This window comes from Procambarus clarkii, chromosome 41 (assembly GCF_040958095.1).
Source record: "Procambarus clarkii isolate CNS0578487 chromosome 41, FALCON_Pclarkii_2.0, whole genome shotgun sequence".
NCBI classification, from domain to species: domain Eukaryota; kingdom Metazoa; phylum Arthropoda; class Malacostraca; order Decapoda; family Cambaridae; genus Procambarus; species Procambarus clarkii.
Genome location: NC_091190.1, coordinates 24,579,896 through 24,594,066, shown reverse-complemented (window position 1 = coordinate 24,594,066; position 14,171 = coordinate 24,579,896). Strand labels below are relative to the sequence as shown.

Sequence of the window (14,171 nt, the reverse complement as noted above, 5' to 3'; positions counted from 1 at the left end):
CGTCACTTTAGTGTGTGGTGACATGCGTCAGTTTAGTGTGTGGTGCCATGCGTCACTTTAGTGTGTGGTGACATGCGTCACTTTAGTGTGTGGTGACATGCGTCACTTTAGTGTGTGGTGACATGCGTCACTTTAGTGTGTGGTGCCATGCGTCACTTTAGTGTGTGGTGACATGCGTCACTTTAGTGTGTGGTGACATGCGTCAGTTTAGTGTGTGGTGACCTGACTTGACCAACTGTCTTTCTCCCACTCCCAGTGGACCGTCCACTTGGGCTGGACGGTAGAGCGACGGCCTCGCGTCATGCAGGTCGGCGTTCAATCCCCGACCGTCCAAGTGGTTGGGCACCATTCCTTCCCTCCGTCCCATCCCTAATCCTTATCCTGACCCCTTCCCAGTGCTATATAGTCGTAACAGCTTGGCGCTTTCCCCCTGATAGTTCCTTCCGTCCACTCCCAGTGACGTCAGAGGAACTCATAGCCAGGCCAATCACATGCGAATGATGGTAGAAACGCCTTTCTGATTGGCGTTGTATGGAAGCCTCTCCATGCAACGAGATACAAGTACAGTACCTAGTCCGTCCGTCTCGGAGCTCCGTCACCTCATTCCCAGCGAGGCTACCTAGGAATTATGACGTGGTGCGGAATCTCCAGCTCTTGGGCCCCGTCACACCTTAAGCTACAGCACTAACTCTTAAGAGTACCTCCTGTCAACTGTTCAACTCGCGGGTGTCGGTGGATTCAACTTGTCCCCCTACAAAGAAAGTCGCTTTTTGCACGTATGCGTTAAATAAGGCCAAAAATTGGAGTACTATAAAATGGAAGCGGCTGGCGAAAGTGACGTGTTGTCCCGTTTTCTGTTTTGGGTCCTCTGGTAGGTTAGGAGAGGACACTTTAAATTGATCGTTTTCTTTACGCTGGGAAACCTTAGGAGGCCGGACTGGTGTGTGGTGGTGGTTATCTTGAGGTTATCTTGAGATGATTTCGGGGCTTTAGTGTCCCCGCGGCCCGGTCCTCGACCAGGCCTCCACCCCCAGGAAGCAGCCCGTGACAGCTGACTAACACCCAGGTACCTATTTTACTGCTAGGTAACAGGGACATAGGGTGAAAGAAACTTTGCCCATTGTTTCTCTCCGGCACCCGGGATCGAACCCGGGACCACAGGATCATAAGTCCAGCGTGCTGTCCGCTCGGCCGACCGGCTCCCTCGTGGGTGTGAAGCGACTCTGAGAGAACAGTCACTGTGTACGCCAACTGTAACTTAATTACGTATTCGTGGCGCCCAGTGCCACCGAGGAGCTGAGCTGGTGGTTCAGCAACGAGGAGGCCTGGTCGAGGACCGGGCCGCGAGGACGCTAAGCCCCGAAACCATCTCAAGGTAACCTCAAGGTAAGATTTGGGGCGGCCGTTCGCAGCTACGAACCCGGCGAAGTGACGTCTGAGCAGCATGCTCAGAAACTCCTCTTGTCCCAGCCATGCTGCAGGCCGTCCCAGCCATGCTGCAGGCCGTCCCAGCCATGCTGCAGGCCGTCCCAGCCACGCTGCAGGCCGTCCCAGCCACGCTGCAGGCCGTCCCAGCCACGCTGCAGGCCGTCCCAGCCACGCTGCAGGCCGTCCCAGCCACGCTGCAGGCCGTCTCAGCCACGCTGCAGGCCGTCTCAGCCACGCTGCAGGCCGTCTCAGCCACACTGCAGGCCGTCCCAGCCACGCTGCAGGCCGTCCCAGCCACGCTGCAGGCCGTCCCAGCCACGCTGCAGGCCGTCCCAGCCACGCTGCAGGCCGTCCCAGCCACGCTGCAGGCCGTCCCAGCCATGCTGCAGGCCGTCCCAGACATGCTGCAGGCCGTCCCAGCCACGCTGCAGGCCGTCCCAGCCACGCTGCAGGCCGTCCCAGCCACGCTGCAGGCCGTCCCAGCCACGCTGCAGGCCGTCCCAGCCACGCTGCAGGCCGTCCCAGCCACGCTGCAGGCCGTCCCAGCCACGCTGCAGGCCGTCCCAGCCACGCTGCAGGCCGTCCCAGCCATGCTGCAGGCCGTCCCAGCCATGCTGCAGGCCGTCCCAGCCATGCTGCAGGCCGTCCCAGCCATGCTGCAGGCCGTCCCAGCCATGCTGCAGGCCGTCCCAGCCACACTGCAGGCCGTCCCAGCCATGCTGCAGGCCGTCCCAGCCACGCTGCAGGCCGTCCCAGCCATGCTGCAGGCCGTCCCAGCCATGCTGCAGGCCGTCCCAGCCATGCTGCAGGCCGTCCCAGCCATGCTGCAGGCCGTCCCAGCCATGCTGCAGGCCGTCCCAGCCACGCTGCAGGCCGTCCCAGCCTATGAGATCTGGGCACGAAATTCCGTCATGGACTTTATCACGTCCAAAATCTAATTATTTTGAAAATCTCTCCATCAATTTGCTAAATATATATTATTGCTATGCATCCGGCGCCTATATTATGGAGGCCGACGGAGAGAAAACGTTAATATCACGACAGTTTCATTTCTAATAATAAGTCACATTTTTAACGGATTGGACGAATCCGTTAAAAATCCCTGGAAACACAAACCGAATGTGTCTTTATTTTCCGCTTGTTACAACTTATAATAAAGTTGTTACATCTTGGCTTAACGTGTTTATGACGTATTAGAACGTTGTTACAACTTGCTATATTGGTTGTTATAACTGGTTAGGCGTTAAAACTTGTTCGAACGTTGTAGCAACGTCGTAGTTTCGATGTGTTTGGCGGGATGCAACGAGGCTTAACGTGTTTACCCTATTAGGGTAACCTCTCCAACCCCTATTAGGCGTGAGGAGAGGTTGGGTTTATGCCCCGAGCCTCCGGTTAAGGAGCGGACGTTCCTTACACCTATCGAGTAACTCCGTCTTGATCAGGAGCCTGGGACTGTCCCAAGGCACCTGGAAATTGCTATCAGTAGGCCCTAAAATCTTATCGCTTAGATATAAATCATTGCCTGTGCCGTGCTCGAGGGTGATGGAGGCTCCGGGAGTGGAGGAGGAGCAGCAGCGACAGAAGCAGCAGCAGCAGAAGCAGTAATTCGCCACCTGCCCTGCATCTTGAGGTTATCTTGAAATGATTTCGGGGCTTTAGTGTCCCCGCGGCCCGGTCCTCGACCAGGCCTCTACCCCCAGGAAGCAGCCCGTGACAACTGACTAACACCCAGGTACCTATTTTACTGCTAGGTAACAGGGGCATAAGGGCGAAAGAAACTCTGCCCATTGTTTCTCGCCGGCGCCCGGGATCGAACCCGGGACCACAGGATCATAAGTCCAGTGTGCTGTCCGCTCGGCCGACCGGCTCCCTGCATAGACAAGCCACCCACCCACATTACACCCAGAACCACCCCCCCCCCACCCCAAGCACCAACCCTCTACACCCTAAGCCCCCCCTCAATCCAAGCACCCCCCCCCCCCACCCTAAGAACCACCCCCACCCCCACAAGAAAACCATTAGCAGATCAGCTCTCCGCTAAGATCGCTCTGGCGGAAACAAAGCAGATCCCCCCGAACTCTGAAGATTAGGAAGACTCTGCGTTTAGTCTAAGCTGCGGCGACCCTCTGGGCCAATACCCACCTTACGATCCTCCTTCCTACACGATCGCTCCATTACGATACCCGTCGGCTTTTGAGATTCGAGTAAACTCATTATTTAGAGGCGCTGGGATTGCTTACTCTAATATGCTTCGCCAAGTTCCTTCCATGAATCCGCAACGGGCACAGATCACCCCGTTTTCTGTATCGGCCACACTTCCTGAGTGAAACAACGGAGTGCCCCCTAACCAGAGACGTACTAACCCAAGCAGCCCACCTAACCTGTCTAGACCGATGAAACGTAAAACGTCAATTTGACGGTGCTTTATTTTTTTTTTACTAAAATGTCGTAATTCCGTTAAAAATTTGATTTTCTTCTCGATATTCTCAACCTCCTCTTTCTGCTCTCTACCTCTGAAGATAATGTAATTATCAAGAATAAACGCTTTTACTATGATGAGATAACACTTGGAAGGGAAATGAAATAAACTAATAGCTGGGATACGAGGATAAGGAGCTGGGATATGAGGACAAGGGGATGGGATATGAGGACAAGGGGCTGGGATATGGGGACAAGGAGCTGGGATATGAGAACAAGGAGCTGCGATATGAGAACAAGGAGCTGGGATATGAGGACAAGGAGCTGGGATATGAGGACAAGGAGCTGGGATATGAGGACAAGGGGATGGGATATGAGGACAAGGGGCTGAGATACGAGGACAAGGGGCTGAGATACGAGGACAAGGATCTGAGATATGAGGACAAGGGGCTGAGATACGAGGACAAGGATCTGAGATTTGAGGACAAGGAGCTGGGATATGAGGACAAGGATCTGACATATGAGGACAAGGAGCTGAGATATGAGGACAAGGAGCTGAGATATGAGGACTAGGAGCTGGGATATGAAGACAAGGAGCAGGTTGTGGAAGCAAACTCCATTCATAGTATTAATAGTAGATACAATAGGGATATAAGTCAAGAATCCTGGCATTAGACAACCGGAAGTTAGAGAGCCGGGGTCCAAGAGTTAATGCTCAACCCGGCAGGCACAAATGTGTGAGTACACACATAACAGCGGCGCCACTTTTAAAGCCCAAGTAAAGACATACACAAAACATTGTATACATAAATTTTCGTACACTGTATAGGATATGACAGTTTCTACACCGGTACGTATATTACGAACACCAAAAGCTTCCCCCTCCATATTCCGAACCCCAACAAACTTTCCAAGTCCATGTTACGAACCCCCAACACGATTTCCAAGTTCCTATTTCGAACACGGACAAGCTTTCCAGATCCCCATTTTGAAACCCGAAAAGATTCCCAGATTCCTATTCTGAGCCCCAACATGCTTTCCAAGTTCATATTCCAAATCCCGACAAGCTTTCTTGGTCCCTATTTCGAACCCCCACGAACTTTCCAGGTCCCCTACTTGAACACCGGTAAACTTTCCAGGTTATCATTCAGAAACCCAACAAGAATTTTGGTTCCTAATTTGAATTCCGGCAAGCTTTTCCGGTCCTTGTTCGGTACCCCGGCAAGATTTTAAGGTGTCGGTTCCAAACCCCAACAAGTTTCGCGGTCCCAGGGTACATGAGAAAATTTTCAGGTCCCTATTCAGAACCCACTAGATGTTTTCAAGGTCTCTATTTCAACCCCTCACAAGGATTTCAGGTTCCAAGACTATTCCAAACTCCCACAAGCTTTCCGGGTGTCTAGGAATATATAAGACCTCGCAGAAATATGCTCGGAGGAACATCTAGATAATGCAAACTTAAACCAGCGCTTCGAGAAAACATACAGTTGTGTGCACAATATATAAACATGTCAATTCACTGCCGTCACCAGTCTGTCTTTAGCGACGTACCAATAAAAAACTTAAATCACTTTATATTACTGCACTATTCCAAGGGGCCAGATTCACGAAAACACTTACGAACGTGTACATCTTTTGTCAATCTTTGGCGGCTTTGTTTTCAATTATTAAACAGTTAATGAGCTCCGAAGCACCAGGAGGCCGTTTATAACAATAACAACAGTTGATTGGGAAGTTTTCATGCTTGTAAACTGTTTAATAAATGTAACCAAAGCCGTCAAAGATTGAGGAAAGACGTACACGTTCGTAAGTGCTTGCGTGAATCTGGCCCCAGGTGGACAACTTGTACCTGTCTACCTCAGGCGCCTCCCTCACACGCCGAGCCCACACACACCAACTTCCAGGAGTGGGGTGGTGGTTGTTGTTTAAGATTCGCTACTTGGAACAAAGTTCCAAGTAGCACGGGCTATGGCGAGCCCGTAGACCCGGAGTGGGGGCACACTTTTCGGTCGTTATATCTCTGGAGCGCGAGCCTAGTACAAGTCAGGCTGGACCGCCTGGAGTACTGACCAGACCCAAATTTATCAGTGCCTTTATTTTCTCGGTCGACGACTCTGATTGGCTCTCACTTCCCGCCACCATTCAAACTACACCAATGGTCGTCGGCCTCGTTTCCTTCTGTAATGGCTTAACACTACAATATCAATACTGTGTCTTAATTTTGGTGAGCTGAATATAAACGTTCTGATGGTCTTCCGTAACACCCCTCACAGAGTTCAAGAGAGAACTGGATAAGCACCTCCAAAGAATACCTGATCATCCAGGCTGTGATTCATACGTCAGGCTGCGAGCAGCCGCGTCCAACAGCTTGGTTGACCAGACGACCAACCACGAAGCCTGGTCAGAAACCGGACCGCGGGGACACGGAGTCTCGGAACCCTATTTTCAACCCCCCACAAGCTTTTCAGGCCTCTAGGGTACCTCGAACCCATTTAGGGAGATTCGACAGCCTACAATATGAACACATTCCGACAACAGGTAAATGGAAAGACATTATTATTTTAGTTTGTGTTCTTTATGAGGCTGTTAAGTTGGCTTTATGACATCAAAAGCCCCGGTAATATATCCCATTAAGGCCACTCGCAGAGTCATATTCACACTTCAAAAAGTTTGCGAAAACCTTTACAGGAGACATTATCACCAATCCATAGTGAGCCCAACCACTTGGGTTGGACGGTAGCGCGACGATCTCGCTTCATGCAGGTCGGCGTTCAATCCCCGACCGTCCAAGTGGTTGGGGAACCATTCCTTCTCCCCGTCTCATCGCAAATCCTTGTCCTGACCCCTTCCCAGTGATATATAGCCGTAATGGCTTGGCGCTTTCCTCTGATAATCCCTCCCCCAATCCATAGTGAGGCACCATGTCCCCAATTTAACATTACTAAAACTAGATACTTCAACCCAATTCTAAGTATACATAAGAACATAAGAACAAAGGCAACTGCAGAAGGCCTGTTGGCCCATACGAGGCAGCTCCTATTCTATAACCACCCAATCCCACTCATATACTTGTCCAACCCGTGCTTGAAACAATCGAGGGACCCCACCTCCACAATGTTACGCGGCAATTGGTTCCACAAATCAACAACCCTGTTACTGAACCAGTATTTTCCCAAGTATAAGCGCATCTAAAGCTGTAACTTGTCCTCTCCTCTGTCCTAGGCTAGGCTAGGCTTGTCCTCTCGTCTGTCCTTGGCTAGGCTAGGCTAGGCTTGTCCTCTCGTCTGTCCTTGGCTAGGCTAGGCTAGGCTTGTCCTCTCGTCTTGTCCTAGGCTAGCCAAGCCACGCCTAGCCTAACGTAGCCTAACCTAGCCTAGCTTAACCTAACCTACCCTAGCTTAACCTAACTTAGCCTAGCCTAACTTAGCCTAACCTAACCTAGCCTAGCCTAGCCTAGCCTAGCCTAACCTAGCCTAACCTAACCTAGCCTAACCTAGCCTTAAATAAGCAAGCGTGGCTGAATTTTGCACACACGTGCAATATACTAATCCAAGCAATGGTTAGGTTTGGTCGTTGTATTCTTTCTCTACCAACTGTGGCCTTGTTTCGGAGCACCAATACATAACATATACATTACATGCTTCATTTATGGGCGACACATTAGGTTGATACCATGCCTTCCCCACCATGATGCCACCCACAACAGTTGCCTAACTCCCGCGTACCTATTTACTGAACAGATGCATCAGGTGAAAGGAAACACTCCCAAACTGTTCTGTCCTGTGGCGGGAATCGAACCCAGTTCCTATCGACTGGGACGTGACCGTGGTTGGTTACAACTCGAAGTGTTCAATATCTCTACATTTAAATTAACACTGTATTGGATTGTATTGCAAAGTTCATGTAAAAAAAACTATTATACAAAATATTTGTACAAAAATACAATAAAATACAATATATCTGTATACACATTACGCTCAGATCAGATATCAATTCATAATAATAAATATATGGTAAAATGCATCTTTGAATTACCGAAAAAAATTATTACTCTTTCTAACTATATATATATATATATATATATATATATATATATATATATATATATATATATATATATATATATATATATATATATATATATATATATATTTATATATATATATATATATATATGTCTGAAAACTCACACCCCAGATATATAGTCCTGGGGACCATTCAGGCTTGTTCGCATATATGTATGTATATATATATATATATATATATATATATATATATATATATATATATATATATATATATATATATATATATATATATATATATTGTGACAATAATCTCCTTCAAGAGATTGAGCCTGCTCTTCCCTCCACAAACACGTCGTTGAAATTATATAAAACGACTATGGAAGACATGTCCAACAACAACAACAACACCAGCAAGGCTTGCCAGGGTGAGCAAAACGTATGCAGCCAGCCACCTGTTCGGACTCAAACCACCAAACTACATGTTGATCGCTACCGGCTCCGCTGATTGGTCGCCGGTCTGGCTGCACCTGCACTCGCCCCCCCATACTACTTGATGTCTGGGGTCGCCCCAACCTCAGACCTCAGAATATTCGGTGCTCTCGTTGTCACCACTCCTCCCGGCTAGACGCTAGCGTGTACTGAGAGAGGTGGTGGCTTAAAGCCAATATTCCAACACCTCCCATTTACTTTTGTATTGCACTTCTTGTTATTTTGCCTTAACGTAACTTTTCATTGTGTCATTTAAGTATTCTTATTATTTTGATTGATTTTATTATAAGAATTTGTTTGTGCATTTTATTCATGTTTTGATTTAATTAACGTAATTAAAATTTCATTGTTAAAGTTTACTTGTGTTTTGTGTGTCTTCTCCTTACCTTACCACAGACGAAGTTCAAGTTTTTTCTATTTTTTTTTATAACTATGTGACGAGGCCATACCCCTAGCCTTAAACAGCCGAACACCAACGCGTTACCGTCACAATATATATATATATATATATATATATATATATATATATATATATATATATATATATATATATATATATATATATTCATTCTTGCTTCTGTGTTGGTTAGCAGGTATCAAATTACGTCAAAAAGTCCTATGAAAGACCCGATTTTACATTATATTGGAGGTTTGTCGTGTCCTCTATATTGTCGACGCGCATGAAAATCCAAGCAAATGTGCAAATGATGATACAGAACTATAGTTCGTATCCTTGTCTGTATCCAATATTAGGATGAGAAAAAGTACTGGGACACGTATGGTACCTTGGGGGGAACTGAGCTTTTTACAGTATATGATCCGGATTTTGCTGTATTGAATATTACATTCAAATTCAAAATTCAAATGTTTATTCAGGTAAAGTACATAGATACAAGGGGTGATACAAATATTGCTGAATTTATAGATAGAGCTAGTATATACAATGCCTAAAGCCACTATTACTCAAAGCGTTTCGGGCAGAATGTTTCATTACATTCTGTGTTCTGTTCATTAGGAAGTTAAAGATCCATCTACCTATGGTAATTGAATGGTAGAGAACATCCGAAAGTTGCATTTACAAATTCCTAAATTGAAACATTTGTGTGATGAAGAAAGTGTAGCCTCATGAAATATGTGCTTCAATATATATAATTGAACCAGTTTGTCTTGTATATGATCCTCTGTCGTGTGTGAGAGTGAATGATCACGGGGAAAGCGCTAAGCCATTATGACTACATAGCACTGGGAAGCGGTCCGGAAAGGATTTGGGATGGGACAGAGGAAAGGGACGGTGCCCATCCTGTCGTGTGTGAGAGTGGACACCAGCATCATCCTCACTCTAATAAGCCCAATTACTCAGCTCAGGCAAAACTACAAATTATTTTTCCCAACATTGATGTTAATAAATTTGGTTTAGTTAAGCCTTGTCTGAGTGTTGGTCTGAACGTTACAGTTTGCAAACTGCTCTCTTTAACTACCCTGCATTCATTGACTGATGGGTCCAACTACTCTTATGTATGGATGCCCTCTTCACTGGGCATCATCATACGTTATCTTGAGGTTATCTTGAGATGATTTCGGGACCTAGCGTCCCCGCGGACGTTCCTTACACCTATCGAGTAACTCCGTCTTGATCAGGAGCCTGAGACTGTCCCAAGACACCTGGAAATTGCTATCAGTAGGCCCTAAAATCTTATCGCTTAGATATAAATCATTGCCTGTGCCGTGCTCGAGGGTGATGGAGGCTCCGGGAGTGGAGGAGGAACAGCAGCGACAGAAGCAGCAGCAGCAGAAGCAGCAGCAGCAGAAGCAGTAATTCGCCACCTGCCCTGCATCTTGAGGTTATCTTGAAATGATTTCGGGGCTTTAGTGTCCCCGCGGCCCGGTCCTCGACCAGGCCTCTACCCCCAGGAAGCAGCCCGTGACAACTGACTAACACCCAGGTACCTATTTTACTGCTAGGTAACAGGGGCATAGGGTGAAAGAAACTCTGCCCATTGTTTCTCGCCGACGCCCGGGATCGACCCGGGGACCACAGGATCACAAGTCAATTGTGCAGTCCGCTCGGCCGACCGGCTCCCTTTTACCGGCTTCACATCATCTACCCCTATAAACACACACCGTAACGCTCCCTATAATCCCCGACCGTCCAAGTGGTTGGGCATCATTCCTACCCCCCGTCCCGTCCCATCCCAAATCCTTATCCTCACCCCTTCAAAGTGCTATATAGTCGTAATGACTAGGTGTTTGTCCCCTGATAGTTCCCTTCCCTTCCCTATGATTCCCTTGATACAACTTGTAATAAAGTTGCTAAATCTTGTTAAAACTTGTTTATAACGTATTAGAACGTTGTTACAACATGCTATAGTGGTTGTTACAACTGTTAGCTGTTTAAACTTGTTCGAATGTTGTTGCAACGTCGTAATTTCGTCGTGTGTTTGGCAGGTAAATATTCCTATATATCAGGGGTTCTGGAAGGAGTTTTTTGGTTCATGAAACTCAGGCCACTTAAAAAAAAAAATTGGCTTTAATATGGGCTAACTTTGTTATTTCTTAATTTAAACTTGCATTTTTAAACTATTGATTAAATAGAAACGTCGTTTTTTTTCAAACCTTGTGCATATTGTTCGACTATATCTAGTGTGGGTGTGTACGTATTATTCAAGTTTTCCTAGTGTGTCACTTATCTATTTCTAGTGTGTCACTTATCTATTTCTAGTGTGTCATTCATCTATTCCTAGTGTGTGTGTACGTATCATTCAACTATTTCAAGTGTGTATGTATCATTCAACTATTTCAAGTGTGTATGTATCATTCAACTATTTCAAGTGTGTATGTATCGTTCAACTATTTCAAGTGTGTATGTATCATTCAACTATTTCAAGTGTGTATCATTCAACTATTTCAAATGTGTATGTATCATTCAACTATTTCAAGTGTGTATGTATCATTCAACTATTTCAAGTGTGTACGTATCATTCAAGTATTTCAAGTGGGTATGTATCATTCAACTATTTCAAGTGTGTCTATACGTACCATTCACCAATCCTTACAGTGTATCATTCCACTGTCCCTACTGTGTGAACATATCCTTCAACTATTTAAATAATCAAAGTCGAGTGAAAAACTGACAACAGCTTTTATTAAAATACCATCAAATATATGAAATATTCATCGACAATGAAAACATATGTATAAACATATGTTTCAATAGACAAATATAAAATATCCCATAATATTTTTTTTCTCAAATAAACAATATCATAAAAAAAATTTATTCAGTAAAAAATATAAAATTCCCATAATAAAAATAACTGGAATATTTACCACAGATTTTTTTACAAAAGAATAACCAGGAGAGAACTGTGTGAACATTAATTAATTCCAAGGAAACCTTTTCCCTGTGATGCTGACCAGATGAATAATGAACTCATTACAAGTGCAGGCAACAAAGTCTAAGGAACATCAAAGTCTAAGAAGCATCAAAGTGTCGAGGAGGAGGATGAGAAACGAGGAGGCCTGGTCGACGACCGGGCCGCGGGGGACGGTAAGCCCCGGAAACACCTCAAGGTAACCTCATGGTAGGTCATTATGCTCCAGACAGCTGTGTGACAGCTGCCAGGCATTGACAAGTGTCTGGGCAGGTCAGGACTTTCCTCATGTGCCGGCCTCGGTGTAGCACATGAGCGCTTAATACCTGTATCAGACACCTCTGGTGTTCCCCGTGGGCCTCAACAGAGGTGGTGGCAAGGCGTAAATTTGTTTTTTTAGTGGAATGTGCAAAGGGGGAAGGAGAGAATGGAAAGGAGGAAAGAAGGGGAGGAGGGGAAATAGGGAAGAAGGCGGAAGAAACGGGAAAGAAGGAAGGGAGGAAGGGAGGAGGGAAGGGTTGGAAGCAATGGGAGGGAACAAAGATGAGGGAGCATCAATAAACATGTCGCTGTAAATAGGGAAGTGAATGTCACGTGGAAAATCATCAATAACCCCTAACAAAATACTTCGACCCATACACTAACGAAGGTTGAATCACAACCGTAAGTTATTGCTAAGCAACAAGATAATTGGCTATAAAATAGCTAGAATAATGAAAACTTTGCAAACTGTTCAGTTGCAAACATAATTGATACAGTAGGGATGAAAAAAATCATACTCACACTCATTCAAAAACAACCCTATTCAAAAACTAGCCCATTTCTCTACAAAATCAATGTCATATACATGAGGAACAGACTACAACTATAACCACCCATGGCCAACAAGAAGTAACACTGGTGGCAGCGGTGGGATTCGACTATGCCACCAGGTTTATTCCATCTTTATAATGCACTGTACAACTCACCACCTCACGCTGTCTGACCTCAACTTTTATCGCCAACTCAAATAATGATTTTAAAATTATGCTACGTTTTGCTAAAAAAAAAAAAAACAGAAGACACACACTACAAGCAAACAGTCGGAAGACTGAGCCACAAACCCGGCTTTCCAAGGCCACTAATCCTGAGTGACCTCCTTGAAGATCCCAAGACTCAATCGGCACAAAAAAAAAATGTAGAAAGCTAAGCAAGCGAGACTTGTGGCAGGAGATAGCCAGCTGGTCCTTGGAGACCGGGCCACTGACAGCAGCCCTAAGAAAAACTACTCACATAGCCCCAAGTAGAGTCACACAGCCTCTGGGACACACAACACACACTACACTATTAACACCAACGACGAAGCCATAGTGGATGGCCCACTACACCTTCACTACCCTCCATCATCCTTGCACCCAAGACTAAAACTCAAATATATCGTTTCCCATTCCTCTTTTTCCCTCCCCCCTTACCGAACACTTTGGTCAAAAAAGTTGGTCAAAAAGGAGAGGAGGAGGAGGAGGAGAGACAGTGGAGAGAAAGAGGAGAGGGAGAGAGAGGAGGAGAGGGAGAGAGAGGAGGAGAGGGAGAGACAGGAGAGAGAGAGAGAGAGAGAGAGAGAGAGAGAGAGAGAGAGAGAGAGAGAGAGAGAGAGAGAGAGAGAGAGAGAGAGAGAGAGAGAGAGAGAGAGAGGGAGAGAGAGAGAGGGAGAGAGAGAGGAGAGGGAGAGAGAGAGGAGAGGGAGAGAGAGGAGAGGAGGGCAAGAGAAAGAGGAGGGGGGAGAGAAAGAGGAGGGGGGGGGGAGAAAGTGGTGAGGGAGAGAGAGAGATGTAGAGATATTAATAGCAGCTATTCATATATATTATCACAAACCACATTAGTTCATCTAAATTACACAGACATTTCTTTGTTCACATATAGTTGTACTGTTATCATTATTTTAGTTTACAAAATGAATGTGTACTACCACAAGTGATGCTCTATAAGTGCTTCTCTATTAACTCCCCTACAATTTACGATAATTTATTCCCCTTTTACGTTAATCAGGTATTGTAACTCTAGTCGACGAGGAGGCCTAATCATAGACTGGGCCGCAGTGGCATTGAATCACGGAACCACATCACGGTAACTCTCAAGTTAGGCAACTTTTAACCAGATGAAATATAACTATTTAACATCATCTCCAGAACTTTAAGGAAAACTGATATTGGTGGTGTTCGTCCCACATGACCTCCTCGTCCTGTGCTCGTCCAAGCCCCAGACGGTCCCAAACCTTCCTCGTCCTGTGCTCGTCCAAGCCCCGGACGGTCCCAAATACGCAACAGTGAATTTGTGTAACCAAAAATAATTTTTTCTCATAAATATATCAACAACCATGTATGGGTCGTGTATATTATAAATGTATGTTTCGGTAGACCTAAAACAAGTTAAGTTTGGTGGCTTGGTGTATATATATATA

At 45.9% G+C, this 14,171-nt stretch overlaps 1 protein-coding gene across 1 annotated transcript; it reads left to right on the top strand.

Annotated features, from left to right (window-relative positions):
- Positions 1-1,472: 1,472 nt before the first annotated feature.
- On the top strand, positions 1,473-2,366 carry LOC138373182 (SUMO-interacting motif-containing protein 1-like). Its single transcript, XM_069339210.1, has one exon. It carries the CDS (start codon positions 1,473-1,475, stop codon positions 2,364-2,366), a length of 894 nt encoding a protein of 297 aa, XP_069195311.1.
- The last annotated feature ends 11,805 nt before the right edge of the window (positions 2,367-14,171 follow it).

Coding starts and splice junctions, on each gene's coding strand:
- LOC138373182 (XM_069339210.1), top strand. CDS start 1,473: ATGCTGCAGGCCGTCCCAGCCATGCTGCAGGCCGTCCCAGCCATGCTG.